Source organism: Aptenodytes forsteri, unplaced genomic scaffold, assembly GCF_000699145.1.
Source record: "Aptenodytes forsteri isolate BGI_AS27 unplaced genomic scaffold, ASM69914v1 Scaffold166, whole genome shotgun sequence".
NCBI lineage: Eukaryota > Metazoa > Chordata > Aves > Sphenisciformes > Spheniscidae > Aptenodytes > Aptenodytes forsteri.
In genome coordinates this window covers 10,867,100-10,882,995 of record NW_008796110.1, presented here as the reverse complement: position 1 = coordinate 10,882,995, position 15,896 = coordinate 10,867,100, and the positions used below count along the sequence as shown (strand labels likewise).

The following is a 15,896-nucleotide window of genomic DNA, read 5'->3' as shown; positions in this document are numbered from 1 at the left end:
TAGTCTATTGACTCAGACCGGAGGTCAGACTGCTGGTATTTATGATCTATAATGTGCTTACCCAAGCAGACATGGCTGAAAAAGACCTCTTTGTGGTGTTTGCTACCACTCCAGAAGGAAGCTATAGCAGCCACAAGGTTGTTCTCGGTCCCAAGGGGCTATAAGAGGGCAAATGTGTCTGACTGCTGCCAATTTATGCTCTTCATGAAGCAGTGCAGAGCTCTTATGTCTGATGTGCACCTTGTGAGGATGTTCTGCAGCACGCAGGATTGTGCCTCGGATGTACTCTGCCTGAGGCAGGCACCTGGTGAATCAGTTTTCCTACTTGTCCAAGTTTCTTACAGAGACAGAAGTGTCTTCCAAAATCTTCAGAAAAAAGGGCTCTAACTACATAAATGAAATATCTGAGCAGAATCCCCTCTAGAAGCTTTGAAAGATCTTCTTCTTGTCACTGGCTGTACAGGAAATTAAGGCACAGTTTGGAAGGACTACTGTGCCAAGCTCCTTTATATTAGCATTTAGTCTTCCTAACTTGTCCCTGTCTGAGAACTAGAAGTGATTTACCTTTTGAAACAGAAGGTGAGATTCAGTTTAGGTAACTTCGGGTTTTTATAACATACATATCTAAATCTGAAATATTTGTCTAGAACATCCCCCGGGCCATAGTCAGTAGATAAATAGGGATTTCCTCAGTTTGTTTCTTCTTCTTCACACCAAATATCGCTTAACTGAGGTGCACCTCATGATGGAGACATCCAGAATCAGGTGAGATGACTTCTTTCAGGAGGCTGTGGTGGAGTGGCTGGATTTGATCAGTGAACAACATGCTGAACACCACTTTCTGTGTACCCAGAGAAACTGCAATGCCTGGCCACACCAGCTGTGAGGCTAATTTATGCCTCTGAAGCCAGCGTTTACCTTGACACGGCCCTCTTCACCATCTGGTTTTGCCATGCCACTGTTTCGCAGCCCTGTTCCATTCATTCAGAAAATCACATGGATACTTCTAACCTGTACTGTAACGCCCTATTATCTATTGTATTTTGAAAGTAACACTGAAACAAGCAAGAAGAAACTTGCTTGAATGTGCAGGACCAGCGTTCCCCTATTCCAATGTTGTTCGTATCATCTGAAATTGTGTATACTCAAAGTCTGTCCTGCGACATTTTAAGAGGGGATTATGCCATGCATGAAGCTGTTGTGCGCTTATCTTCCCAGTTTCAAAACCATGGCTGCAGTACTTGAGTAGCAAACCAGACACCCTTGATGAAGGGTGTGATTAAACACTCACACTATTACCCTGACAAATATGCATATAAGCAATACTAAACTGTTTATGGGATTCAAACTTTAATCACTGACCCACTTCAACAAATGAGGAATGCAATCACGCTCCACATAAGGACAGTGGATACATCTTCTTTTGCCACTTGAGCAGAAGGCTCTCGAATTTCATGTTTTATGCTCAGAATATAAATTAGTTTCTTCTTGTCTGAAGCTTTATTTCTGTAAGATTGAAGACAATTAGTCATACTGTTTTGTTCAGATACTATCCTTCTTTATTAAAGATACATTTGAAATATAAGGGGGGAAAAAAAAAAGACCCTGCATAGTTAATCTGGTTGCATATGTTTCAACAACAGAATAAAAATAAAATGTAGGTCTTTAGTCTGACTTCTACAGAGCGATCCAGTAGCACCACCTGCTGTTTATAGGGAGCACTGCTGTTTTATAGATATGCAATAGGTAATATTTTATATATATGTATATATTCCAAAAGCATCTGTACAGTTTAACCTTTTTGAATGGATGAGACACAGACTTCTAAATTGCTTTTATGTTTCAGAAATGCCATTCTAAGTGTCATTTGCAGGAAAGGCAGATATTTAAACAGTGATAGACTTTCTGCAATGTACTCCATAATATTTAATAATGCCAAGAAGTATATTTACTGGAAAAAGCCTGTTTAGAGGTCTTATTCTTATTGTTTTATTTGTGGAAAATAGTTAGGCAGAAACTCACATCTTCTGCAGCAGTAAATGGTCTGGTAAATTAGAAAGCCGTTACACTGATTTCAGTGAAGGAGAAAATAAAGCAGTGATCCACTTGAGGTTGCAGAAATGTAAATCAGCTTGCGTTAGTAAGTCATAAAATTCTTTGGTAAATGAGAAAAGAAAAACATATTTTTTGTCCAAATCTAAGTCCATTTATATAATTTGTCCTTTTCTCTTGCTCTGTTTTTCTTCCCTCTTACCTTGGTGCTGGTAATTCATGCATTTCCAGTGCATTACTGGGTTTTTCCCTGTAGCTTTGAGCTGTGCCTGGCATGTGGGATCCCAAGGAAGGGGCAGCACCTGCTGCAACTGATGCTGCCGCGGCAGCGCAAAGAGATGCCCCAACAGGAAGGCACTTTCTCCAGGCAACAACCCTAAATGCCAAAACTCACTCCTTCCTCCCCATCCTCATGCACGACCCTGAGCATCTCTCACAAGGCCCCAGTGTGCAGGGGCCCTCCAGCCTTGTGACACGGCACGAGGCTTCATCCTTGTGGAGTTTACGGAAGGGGAGCAGCCTGAGTCACTCAGCGCTAACCTACATCTTAAGCCTTTCCTCAAGGCTGGATGCGGACTTTTTCTAGTTCTGCCTGGGTGGTTAAAAAATTGTCAGCCTGCTGCTCACAGTGTCTCCTGGGTTTGCCCAGAAAGCAGGTGGGTCTTTCCTGGTATCTCTCATTGGGCAGACACAATGTCTCACAAAAGCAGGCTCCGGGTTTGATTGCCTTACTGTCATTACGAAGTTCAAAACATCTAAGGGTAAAGGAATTTCAGCACTTACCTCAACGGGTTTAGAAATAAAACATCCTGCCAAGCAGAGCCTACCACTGTCATTGACACAATTAACTAATTATGGATGTAGGAATCCACAGCGTGCAGACCACCCTTGCCAGCACGAGCCCTCACCTGGCGCCGTGATGGGGTCCCTGGGTGTTACACCATCTCACCAAGACGTGGAAGGGCTGGGCTAGGCTGTGCCTCGTGCTTTGCTAAGGCAGCGCTGGGTACAGGCTGAAGGGCAGGAGCGCGGATTTGCATGTATGACATTAGCCTGCAGTTAAGCAGCATTATCCAGTGAGGGGAGGCATCAAGTTGTACACAAGGCAGTTGGGACCAAAGTGTGGTTAGGTATGAAGGAAATCAGTCTATTACAGAAGTTGGGAGATGGAGGGAAGTGTAATTTTTAAAATGCAACATGTAGCTTCAAGTTTACTGACGAGAAGACAGCATCTAGCATGAATTTATGAACTGTGTCATTAGAACCCAGCGGTCAGGTGGGGGGGTCCCTTCACAGGAGGGTTACTGCCCCGTGGCCAAGGTGGGCACAGCTGGACCCCATGGCACTGGCCCAGAGCACCCGTCATCATAGACTAGCTTGGGCAAAACAAGACGACAGAGAAGATAAATTATTACAAAGATGGCATTTTGAGTGAGCCCACGTCTGCTGCCGGCTTTTCTAATGCAGGAGCCAAGTCTCAGAGTAGGAGAGAGTTTAAGTGGAAAGGAAGAATAATTACAACTTCACTGCGGTAAAGGAGAGTAAAAAGATATCAAAGGCATCTAATGAGAGATCTAGACAGACTTTTAATGAATGCTTGTGAAGCATGCAAGAGTGCAGTCAGTATTTGTACCGCCGACGCAAGAAAGTACAGAAGTCCCAGATACTTATGAGTCTGGGAGAAAGAAAAAAAATCCCTTGTAGCTGGCACTGCATTCAGAATGAGCTAAATAAAACTTCACACTCCACCTTGTAAAGAAGATGGAGAACCAGGGGAAATGGACACCAGTTTATTCCAGATGCAACTACACTGCTTGTAGATAAGTTTAATAAAATTGGTGGAATTTAAATGAAGATGTAGGAGAAAGCCAAATGCCAAATTCCTACAGTAGCCAGTGGAAAAGAAATACAGCTTTTCAAGAGGTGAATTAAGAAAAGAGTCCACATCTGTTAAATCTGTAAAGTGTTGAAGTAATTAATTCCATCAGTGGAAACAGGCAGTCAAAAGTTTAAAAAAAATGTTGATGCAAATGCAAAATTATTGAGAAGATAAATAAGAAGATTTAACTTTGATCAAGATAAGCCTGATCCCTTACAGAAGGAATGATGATTCAGTGTACTACTTTGATGCTGAGCTGCAACTGCACCAAAGCAGTTTCCATTGGATCTCAAGGAATAATAGAGCACCTTCGAGAGTCCATGAAGTTTAGTGAAATAAAATTGTGTGCAAAGGCTGTACAGCTTTATGATTAGGAAACACTGAAAACAACATGTACATGTTAGCACCTAATTCGGTGGGGTGTGGCGGTTTCCAACACGGTATTTTTCCTTCCTCGTAATAATTAGCCTGAGTAATTCCGTGTCAGTGTACCTTTGAAGCAAAGGACCTAGCCATATTTTCCTGGAAGCAACAATAGCCAGCTATAATACTAAATATTTTAAAATGAATACAAAAGTTCTCTGCCCAAAATAATTTATTGTAATCAATTTGCAACAGTCACCTACAAAAACACAGCATGGATTCTGGTCTACCTTCAAACTGCTTTGTGGAGTTTCAACCTCTTCATCGCTACAAGACTGGTCCTGCGAAATGCTACATACAAAATCATCTTGTTTTCAGGCAATCTCTGGCTTTTTTTTTTTTTGAAGTTGGTGATGCTGGCCGCTGCAGAAACCATGAACCTGGATGGGATGGACACACTATGATCCGACACACTGAGAGCAACCATGTGTCAAACTTAAGAATTAAGGAAAACTGGTAAACTTAAACCTAAAGTTGTAAAGCTCTACTTGAAAACACCAGGTTAATACACTGTCATATTATTTAACATCTATTGTTAGACATGTTTGCTTAACAGCTGTAATATCCTGCTTGGTAAGAGAGCAGGTGTTACTTTAGGCAACAGTCAGGTAATAGGCCCAGGTGAGAAGTGCTAATTGTAGGCCTTAATAATGACCTACTCAGCACAAAAAGCTGCGTGTAAAGAAGAGAGGCAGAGGCCTCTTATGTCCACCTAGGCACATTGGACCAAATCACCCTATAGCAGGGAAATTCATAGACTTGGTGACAGGCCTGTAAAGTTACTGAGTTCTTCTGCTATAGTCCCAAGAAACTCCATACAAAAAAGGAAAATTGAGCATTTGTTTTTTCCCAGGTTTAAAGAAATCTATGCCACAAATAACGTTCTCGATTTCAATACTGGGAAGTGTTAGTAAAGGCAAAAATATATCAGAAATGTAAATACCATGTTAAACCCCCCCACCTTTTCTTCAGGAATAGAGCTTTGCTGAGACAACAGCTTAAAGTGTTGCAACTCTTTCGCCATGTCTGAGCTCTCATTGCCATTGAAGGCCTACAGTGGACTTTTGAACTGGGTGGTAAGTCCTAAAGTATACAGTGTTAGCAGAGGATTTGTAGCGACATCCATGAAATTTCTAAAATTGCCAAATCATTTAGCAATTTCATATAGCATTTTGTAAATCACTTTGAAAGATCTCTTACTTTATAAAAAATTACAAAATGTGCAGTTCAGAGAGGCCACCTGGACAACGTTCACGAGATTGGACCCCGTATAGCAGCAATGTGTCTAGAGGATACAGGACACCCCTTGTGACTTCAGAGCACACAAGGCAGAACAGCACATTCTTTTGTTACAGGAACAGCACTCTCTAGTAAGAGGGAAAGAAATGAGTGTGTCACAGAGTCCCAGTAAATAATACATCATATTATAACTTATGTTTATCTTCTTCAGGAATTTTCCCAAGCACATCCTGTGCTTAGAGCCTGAAAGAAGTCAACAAGTTGAAGGACAAAACAAGCCTACTACAGTGGTTACTGATACAGACTAACCTCTTACATCGCTGTGCTTTAGCAGACCAACTTCCAGGCAGCTACTCTGAGACTCAAAAATTTTTTGAAATTTGACTAGTTTGCAACTTATCTTGTAATTGGTGTTGCTTGATCCTCAATTCCTTATGAAAAGATTACCAGTTTAGAACATGTCTGATAGAGAATACAAGTAACAGACTGCAAAGGAACCCATTTACTCCAGTCCTAGACCGAACTGATGGTGGTGACACACTTCTGAATAAAGGAAAATACATCCAAGTCCATCAAATAATCTAATCATTGTAGAATAGACTGGACTAGACTAGTTCAGTTGGAAGGGACCTACAATGATCATCTACTCCAACTGCAATGTACAGTTGGGACTAGATGATCTAATACTAATTCACTGTACTAGATTGTACAGTGAACTCTAGATCTAAGGGGTGGCACGCAGACAGAATAAGCAGAAAGTATTTAAGCAAATAATTTCCCTCAAAATGAATTGTCAGTATCTTTCCACTGTAGCAGAATCCTGTGCACTTAGAAACAATAAAATCAATACAGGGGAGTGGATTTTTAGTCTTGTAATTCCATTTCTTGAAGAGCAAGAAAGATACAGAAAAATAATGAGCGATATTCTGCTATTTTCACTAGCAATATGCTCTGCAAAACACTGTTTTCTTCAGTGTATTATTAAGGGTATATGCATTACCCAGCTATAGATCGTAAGAGGATCAATGCTGAGCAGATAGCACTCACTGAATAGTCAGAGCTTTCCCTTTTACTAACCAGCAAAAATATCACTATTTAAGATGGTTCTTTCCATTTGAGCTGAATCATCCAAAAAAAGAGATGGAGCTGTTCGCTGTAACAATATTCTTATAGAATTTTTGTTTCTAGAACTAAATGAAAGTAAACACCTTTTATTGCAGAAACAATTTTAATAAGGTCAAAGTGTACAAAAACCTATCAGAACAAATGTTAGATGAACAGACGATTAAAGAGTAATTGTGGCCTCACTGGACAACGTGTATTACATACCTCGTTACTCATCTGAAAGAGAATTGGGACACTTTTTTTGTTTTAAACAACAGTTTTATAACTGTCCATCCTACATGCTTATTCTGTCCATTCTACCGCTGCCCCAAATGCAGGAGTTGCATGTTTCAGAGGAGCCTGCAGCTAGAAAGGTTGAACTTATCTTTACTGATTCAATTCATAGACTTTTTAACAAAACTTTAACAGGTTTTATTTTTTTTTAAAGCTTACTTGCAAGTCATGTTTTATAGGCAATATTCTACCACCTAGCTTTGGTAGTGGTTGATGTAACATTTTAAAGAATATTTGCTATTCACACAATTTGCATTAGATGTTTAAAATACCATGACTGAAACAAAAGTTAATTTGTCCAAAAGGACAGTCAAAGAGGCTAAAAAGCTATTTTAGGACAATGATCGAAAGCCTTTACTGTATCATAGTCACTTCAAGTGTTGTAAAGCAGTTTTCTACAATCTTCAGCTTTTCTTCAGAAAGCAGGTTTTCTTGCTTCAATTGTCCAATAAGAGCTTCCAAGGACCTGAGCCTCCCCAAAGTTTTTATCTCCTGCATTTCAAGTAGAGTTATCTTAGAGTGGAGCTTTGAAATTTTTTGCCAAAGGTGATCTCTGTCTATGTCTTGTTTGCAGTATGAATGCTCAGTTTGTAATACTTCACTTCCACTATATGCATTCATATACACAGATTTATCTGTTTCTGTCTCCTCTGTGTCAAGAAACTCTTGCTTAATAGGCAGGAAAGAACTATTTACTATTTCAGGCTTTTCTGGACTCTCGGCTGGCACAATAATAGCAATGACAGATTCTTCATTTCCACTGAACTGTTCAATAGTTTGTGTGACTGTACTCAGTAAAACTGCATTTTCACTTGTTGGCTGTACTTCAACAGAGCAGCCTACAACATGAGAGTTAGGATTTTCAATTGCATAGTCAGTAATTGAACCTAAAGCATTTTGCAGTTTGAGAGATGAATTCAAGTAGTTAGGGTTTGTAAATTGCAAGACTGTAGCTGTACAACCTAGTGGATCCTCTGCAGAAGTATGAACACTGGTAGCTTCCATGCTCTGGACTGCTGCTGCCATTAAAATAGGATTAGGTTGATGTATATGCTGCTTAGATGAACTGTCAACAACGACACCGTCTGCCTGAAAGTCTTCTCCATTTTGAAGTTGCAGTTTTTGAATTTGTAAAGGTTTACTCAATGCAGTTGAGCAAACTACATCTACTTTTCCATCTACGTTTTCTGCAATTACAGGGTTTCTCTTTGGCGTACAAGGTTCAAGTGATACAGATGCTTTCTCTGACACTACATTTGTATTTGTTTCTTCCGGGTCTTCTCTCTTTATCTCTTGTGGGCTGTTCTGAGAAGAATCTTTTTCCTGGAGGAAAAAAAAACAAAACCAACCACCTTGTAACTAGGAAATCACTTGAGCATAAAAAAAATGGGCAAATCTCTTTCTATAGCATGGTACTGCATAAGGAGTAATTTAGGTGAGCGCTGTTTAAAAATTACACCAGAGACCTGAAAATTCATGTAAGCGTCTTCCATAACTTTGCTTCAGGTCCTAAATGTTAAAATACTGTTTTAAAGTTCTAAAGGCAATAATACTTTTTTTTTCTTTTTTCCCTTTTCAAACTCTAAGGAACTTTACTGATTTACATGAGTCATAATTTTAAAAGCACTTGAAGAGAAGTGGCTACACAAATCTGTCTGACAAAGACTGGCTAGCATCTCCCATTACCACCTGAAACATTGTATTAAATGTATGTATATTAAATAGACACAGTACAAGATTTTTGCATTAAAGATGCAACAAAGTTGTTTTAGAAAGATCTAGCAAATTTTTAGTCATGCAGTCTACCCCAAAGAGAATTTAACAACAACAACAAAAGATTATGCACACAGGCTTGCAGAACAGTGAAACATATTCATGCACAATCACATAGGCTGATTTTAAAACGAGCAATTCAATTCTGACAACTAAACTTCGCAATTCATAAAAATGGAGACCTTTTTTTTGGATGGATAGAAATCTTAGCAGAAGAATACAATTTTAACAGGACTTTAAACAGAAGTTGTTACTGAAAGAGGGACAATTTGAAGCATAGCCTTTTTTAGCCACCTTCTTTTCCCCTCCTCCATGTGAACTACATCACCACATGATTAGATTTAAGACCAGTATCCAAACAAGCTTTTTAGTATGTCAGTCAGTAAAACAAAAATACACTAATAGTGAGTGTCTTATTTTTTTCTAGTAGGCTTGATTCTGAAGAGACCAAGCTGCAGAACTTGTACTCGCGTTAGGCCTATGGACTGAAAAACAAGACCAAAGCCGCCCAGAACAAACAAACAGAACAAGCAGCAACTTTAACTTTGTTAACTAAATACAGGCCAGGCAAAAAAAAACCCAGGAGAGGGGGGGAAGAGAAAAAGAAAAAAAGAAAGGGAGGGGAAAAAAAAAAAAGAGGCCAGGCTGAAAAAAACAATTATGATGGAAAAGATAATTTTGAAGTGTATGTTCATAAAAGTATGTATGTAGTCTGAAGTATCATAAATACATTAAACTTTGTAATTTGATTTTAGATGAAACTTCAGTCTTAAAAGGACTGAAAAAATGTATAAAAAAATAGAACTCATTTGGTTACCTTTATCTTTTTAAAGGCGATGCTTAACATCACATCAATCTTAGGGATTTTGAGAGAATGAAGTATTTCCCTTTCTCTGTTCTATCAGGAGCTGAAAAAGACCTTCTCAGCCTAAATCTTTTAACTAGACAAAACTCTTATGAAATAAATTAGGGAAATGTCCCCCAAATCCTTGCCTATCAGAACTGCCATTAAGGCTGAAGGAAAGGCACCAAAACACCTCTCAGGACAGAGCTGCTTGAAGACAGACCTTTACTTTCATTGAAAAACTTTCTTGTCCATCGGTCCCTGCCCTCATACTCTTACGACAGTCTTCAAAATAAAAATCGTTGCAAACTAATGTAGAATGGTTACCAATACTGAAACGCAAGCAACTAACACTGCTCTTGAGACACAAACATTCTTTATTTGGAGGAAGAAATAATATGAAATGTTTCCTGAAGAGTCATTAAGCATTTCTGGGAAGACATCCTTCACTTGCTCCGTAATACATAAAGCAAGGTGGTGGTGAACAATACACAAACATTGCAACTCCTCGCTTTCAGTTTACCAGACCAAGGGTTTACAGACGAGTGCTGAAAGGCAGCTTGGGACCTTAGCTTCTTGTTCCTCTACAGTAAGTCAGGAACACACTAACAAGGGATTCTCCCCCAGAATTAGGAGAGCTCTTTCCCATGTCTTTGTGAATATTCAGTCTATGTAGAAAATTAGGGTTTGGGGCAACTACAGAACCAGTGGCCAAGTCAATGGATATTGTTGATTTGCCGAGGTGGTCACTGACAGGATATGTCTTGATGTTAAGAAAAGTGCAGTCAGAAGCGGGAGATTAAAATAAATATTGCCAGAGAGAGAAGTGAGACCCCAGGAAAGCAAGTTCACAGTATCATGGATACGAAGAACTGGCATGTCTTTTCTTTTGATAGCAGGGAAGTGATGGATACACTGAAAGGAAGCACAGAATATTCTTCTTCCAAACTGGATAAATCTACCTGGGATTTCCCAGATATATATTGCTGATGCAAAAATAATTTAGAGAAGCCATTGGTATGTTCTTGGCAACACCACGGCATAGAAAGTTTGTTACCTGCATAACTCCACTGTCCATCTTTGTAAGTATACTATGACTGGTCTATGGTCACATGCAAAACGAGAGAATGAAGAGGTGGGGAAAAGCCAATTTTTCTTTAGGGGGAAATCACGTAGTTTATCTGTAATTGCACAGAAGCACAGGGCAGCAAAGCCCAGTTCCAAAGCTACGGCTCCCTTTTACAGTAACAGCACAGGGAAGTGAGGGATATATTGAAGCGGGGTGGGGGGGTTGGAAGGAAAGATATTTATTGCTAAGTTACTACTGCCATAAATTGCAAGATATTCTATTTTCATATTTGAGAGATTTATCAAGATTGCTTTTCACTCTACAGAGTCACAAGCAGTCTGGACAACACTTGCAGCTATCCAAGAAGACAGAGAACTTCATGACTAAAAAGAAACTGTTTTGTAAAATTAATTAGCCACACATTTTGGTTTCAGCAATTCAGCCTTAATTCCAGTCCTTCCATTTCTCCCACCTCCAACATGATGATCCTGAGGAAGATACTTATGTGCCAGAAGAGAATTAGCATAGCTTTGATCAAGATTAGGTGCCTGTGTAGCACAGTATTTTTATGTAACCAATAGTACAACTCTGTGAAAGGCAAGATGGAATAGTCTTTGTGGGATATCTTCAGCAGCCTACACTCCTGAGTTCTTAGGTATTAGAGAGTTTAGGGACAGGAAAGAGAAACGTGTCGTTTTAAACTAATACATTCCAAAGCCAGTATTTATGTACAGTCAATAAAAGGCCTTAAAAGAACATTAAAATATTAATTAAGAGTAATTGCACAGGAAAAAATATTGAGAATAATAATATTGTCATAGGAAATTCATTTTCCCATGGAAAATTTCCTATAGGAAATGCTTCTGTAATTTCCAGTTAAAAAAAGATATTGAACCTCCAGTCAAAGTATGGGAAGTTGTTCTTCCTTTACACTATGGAATCACATACTTGTTTTGTGTCAGTCCTGTTGGTAAAATATTTTGATGGATGGGAATTCTATTTTTAAAATAAAATACGAATATATTACAGATAATTAGAACATCTGTATTACATAAATAGTTGGTTAGCTTTGTACAATAAAAAAGACAGGAATACATTACCTCATCACCTGGGGAAGAGAAAATTGTTGGTACAGCAGTATGCTTCAAGTATCGTATACCCCATCGCACATCAAGGGAATCGGGGGTAAAATGATCACTGCATAGAAGCTGGTGCTTACTTGGAGTCCATGCATCTCGTTTCATATTCCGCAGCCATTTCTCAAGTCTCTCTTTATCATGAAGTGGAAATCTTTTTTAAAGCAGTTGAAAAAAACAAACAAAAACACAAACAAAAACAACTTTTTTTTTTCTTTCTTTCTTCTTTTCAAATAAAGAATATCTCATTGTTCCTTACAAGGTAGCCTTTCCTTACAAAAAGATTAAAATAATCCTTTTTTAAAAATTTTAAATACTAAATGCTAATCAGGGTGTCACTTACACGTTATTCCAATAATTATCCAAATTATTTCCAGTTGGGTATTTGCTCCAGAGTTCAGCAGCAGAATTTCTGTGGATTTCTGCTGGCCAAGGGTTTCAGAACCCATGGCCAAGATGTTTTAAAAGGCTTGATCCTGCAACACTTGCTCAGAAAGTAGTTCTGCTGAAGTCAGACAAAATACTCTGACTTCATTTAAAAAAAGTTAGGTCTGGTCCTCATTTTAGAAATAGTATTTGTGGAGCTTTTTTGTCTTACTAGACACAGTTAGTAACAGAAACTTTTGTTAGTAATTTTTGTTTAACAGAGTACCTCTTAATATATGTCATACTTTGGATTATCTGATAAGTTGGAAATGTGGATATTTCCAGGGCAGGATTTAAATTCTGTTCAAAAGGAAAAAACACACAAATGCAAAGAATTTCTGTATTTTGTGTTTCAGCAGTTAAGCTTTCTTACAGTGTTGAGAGCCCACACAATATTATGTAATCCATAACTAACTTTTCAACCATCTAACCTACTTGAAAAGGAAAATGAAGAGTGTACACATTCATAGAAAAAAATTAAATCAATTTTGAAAATATATGCAAATGGTCAGACAAATTACATTGGAAGAACTAAATTAAAAGAAAGTGGGTGAAGAGATGTAATTTACTTAATGAATCCGCAATACACAAATTAAAGGGAAATTAAAGGCTCATTATGATGCACGTACAGTCAAGCAGTTATGGTAATGGCAACACGAACGTTCAGACCACTCTTGGCTCTCATCTGTTACCAGACAGATATCAGGGTATTTGAAATGTGCTTACAGATTTCTCTGGTGCATATCACGTTTCTTTCAACTGTAGCATATAACCACATACGATACATAAACCATAACTTGAATTCTGAGCACTGTTAAATGACTACTGTTAAGGAAGCAATATTCCTTAGAATCATGAGCAATAATAATTTAAAATTTAAATTTAAATAATTTTAAAAAAATATCTCTGCTTTCAATTTTTAAATTGTAAGAGTGAGATTCATGTGGTCATTAAACCTGACCTGACCATAACTGTAGGATGTAAAAACTATTAGCTGTTGGCAGTACGATGGACAACAGAAACATCCAGATGTGAACAAGTGCCTACAGACTGTTTACAAGAGCCGTTTTTTTTTACTCCCTAAATAGAAATGGAGCATTCCTAACTCCATTTCTCTTCCCTTAGCTCTTCTTTCCTTTTAATTAACAATCAGTTATTTTGGTAATGTTTATTACCATCTGTTAATGGAACTTCAATGCACAAAATATTTGGTTCTGCAGTGAGGTATTCCCACACAAGAGAAGCTGGGGAGAGAGCCTGGAGTGCCCAGTGTCACCTGAATGCTACAAAAGACACCAGTCAATTGGGCTACTTCTTGGCAAACCCTAGATCCCACCCTCAAACCCCCGAAGCTGCAGGTTTCTCCCAAAAGCCACACGTGGCAATGACTCGCTTACGCAGGCCCACAGTGTTCCAAAACTGCAAATTTAGCTGATTTTGAGAGAAAGATACCTGAGATTCACAGGATAAATGTGCATGTCTTCACCCCTTCCCCAATCTTTTGAATTTGCTGCCATTTAAGTTTTGAAGTTACCAAGGAAACAGAGCAAGCGTTTGATGCATCTGGCTCTGAGTGTCTGCAGGAATGCAAGGAATAACGCTAGCAAGAACACAATAACCTCTCAAGGACAGGTTAGAGGTTCAGCCTTCTCAAATCCTGTCTACTTCAATTGTTTAAACCCAATAGCAGCATTACATATATTATACAGCATGCCCCATGAGTAACAAAGCTTAGCCTGGGATGTTACTACATAGGTCCAAAGAAGGCTCTCAGTAAGAGGACGGCTTCTTTCAACTGAAGGTCATGCCACCAATTGCACCCTCTCCAAGAAGAGCCTGAGAACATTTGCTTCCACCACTGTTACTCTTGCAATACAGCACTCACTGCCTTCCCCACAGTCAGCCTGCTTCAGAAGGGAAATAAAATAATCTGTAGTGAAAGCCAATGTCTGGTAGAGAAATTTATTATTTTAGCTTAAGGGCAACTTTGCCAAAACCTGCTCCTGCTCTCAGTATCTCCTTACTCATCATCAGAATCTGTTCTCTGGTGTAAACGAGACACAAAAAAAGGAAAATGGAAAGAGGAAGTGAACAGAATTTATTCAGGATCTGCCACCGCTGCACAAGTCAGAAAGGTGAAGAAATAAAACAAAGAAGGGCAGTCAGGTCAGCTGAGATTAGGTCATAGTTAAAAAGTTCATAAGGGGCTCAGACCCAAAACCACAGAGCAGCAGAGGACTTCTTTGGGGTGGTAAGAGGCAAGGGAAAAAAACTTGCAATTCTCATCAGTAGTAGTTGCTAATGTAGGGCAAGAGATCTCTATAAATTGAACCTCAGCACCCCTTCTACGGGACCATGATACTTGTAATGCAGCGCAATTCAATGGCTAGATAAAACAGCTGTATTTTTGCCATCACCTTTATACTGATGCCATACGTTTGAATATAAATATGTATCAGCACTCAAACTTGTTTTGATCATCCACGTGGCACTCACATTCTCTAAAGCAATATAAATAATTTATTTCCCCTCATTTTCATGATTGTTGTATGATAAATCACATATTAAGAGACATGCTGGGAAAAGAGCTTTCCTTCAATCTAAACTAAAATGCCGTTCAAAGCAGTGTTCCTGTGGGTCTTCCCATATAGCCTTCCTGATCTTGGAATAACAATGACTGCTCAGCAACTGAAACAAACTGCCAACTTAGTTGGAGGTATAAATTTTACCAAAACAGATTTTGAGGCTAGTTGTGAAATTTATTCTTCAAATTTTTCTTAAACGCTACAAAATTCCTTCTGTTGACAAACGCTTATCATACTTTTATTCAACAGAAAACAATATTTAGTTACCTGCACTGTGCTACTCTCAGGGTTGAGAAACACTGTTTTTAGCTCACCATTCTCGGACTCAACAGCCACGTAAACCCAACAGTACAGAGGTTACTGTGGGCCTGGGATGGCGACTAATCAATCAGGTGGCTGGACAGTACTATGCAGCCACCATAAACTGTTTTTTGGCAACGAAGCCAGTTAGCTTCCAGCTAGCTCAGCTGCCTCCAAGCAAACCAGCAATGCCTCTGCTCGCAGCGTAGGCAAGATAGTAATTCTAATGGCAATATTTAATTTTAAAGACTCAATATATGTTTACTTTCCTACTCTGTTACGCCCTTCGCTTAGCTTGCAAGCTGTCAGATAGAGGATACTCAGCTCCTTCACCGTTAAGCCAATGCCTCCACCAATGCTTGCCCTGCTGAAACACCCCTTCCGCAAAGGCAGCCACGCTTGAAAGAAACGGGGTAACCGGTGCTGCTTAGCTCTAACAGCTGCACAGCCTCAACGTTGTAAGCGCAAATTTTATTTTTCAGTCGAACCTCTTTGGTTTTCACTTCATGAATCCTCTGCACCTATTCAACAGCCCTTCGACGCTGCTGTACCTCTCCCCCCCTAAGCAAGAACCGTCCGTCTTCGCGGGGGGGTGTGATTAAATACTCAGCCTGTCGACCCTTTTTCCCTACACCTTCCCCCCCTCCCCGAGATGACAGCGTTATTTCCCTCCAGCCACTGGGGACCAGGCAGGGTTCAAAGGCGACTACCAGCCCCCAAAGTTAGTTTGTCGGCCATTCCCCCCCTCCCCCCTCGCCCGGCTCCCGCGTGG

The 15,896-nt window shown here is 39.4% G+C and overlaps 1 protein-coding gene across 4 annotated transcripts; it reads right to left on the bottom strand.

The window, feature by feature from the left end:
- Positions 1 to 4,592: 4,592 nt before the first annotated feature.
- Positions 4,593 to 15,195, bottom strand: THAP5 (THAP domain containing 5). 4 transcript variants are annotated; one of them, XM_009286840.2, is made up of 3 exons: positions 15,092 to 15,195; positions 11,778 to 11,967; positions 4,593 to 8,314 (listed from the first exon to the last, which is right to left on the bottom strand). In XM_009286840.2, exons 2-3 carry the CDS (start codon positions 11,919 to 11,921, stop codon positions 7,346 to 7,348), a joined length of 1,113 nt encoding a protein of 370 aa, XP_009285115.1. In that variant the 5' UTR covers positions 11,922 to 11,967; positions 15,092 to 15,195; the 3' UTR covers positions 4,593 to 7,345. The 4 variants fall into 4 exon arrangements, with proteins under 4 accessions (XP_009285115.1, XP_009285113.1, XP_009285116.1 ...); XM_009286838.2 differs by lacking the exon at positions 15,092 to 15,195 and adding an exon at positions 13,692 to 13,791; XM_009286841.2 differs by lacking the exon at positions 15,092 to 15,195 and adding an exon at positions 13,415 to 13,629.
- Between the last annotated feature and the right edge of the window lie 701 nt (positions 15,196 to 15,896).

What these genes read in the sequence shown, in the direction of transcription:
- THAP5 (XM_009286838.2), bottom strand. Translation starts at nt 13,756, where the DNA reads ATGGCAGCAAATTCAAAAGATTGGGGAAGGGGTGAAGACATGCACATT. An exon ending in ATTTATCCTGTGAATCTCAG is followed by an intron (nt 11,968 to 13,691) that starts GTATCTTTCTCT and finishes GCTTTAAAAAAG; the next exon opens with ATTTCCACTTCATGATAAAG. An exon ending in TCTCTTCCCCAGGTGATGAG is followed by an intron (nt 8,315 to 11,777) that starts GTAATGTATTCC and finishes TTTTTCCTCCAG; the next exon opens with GAAAAAGATTCTTCTCAGAA.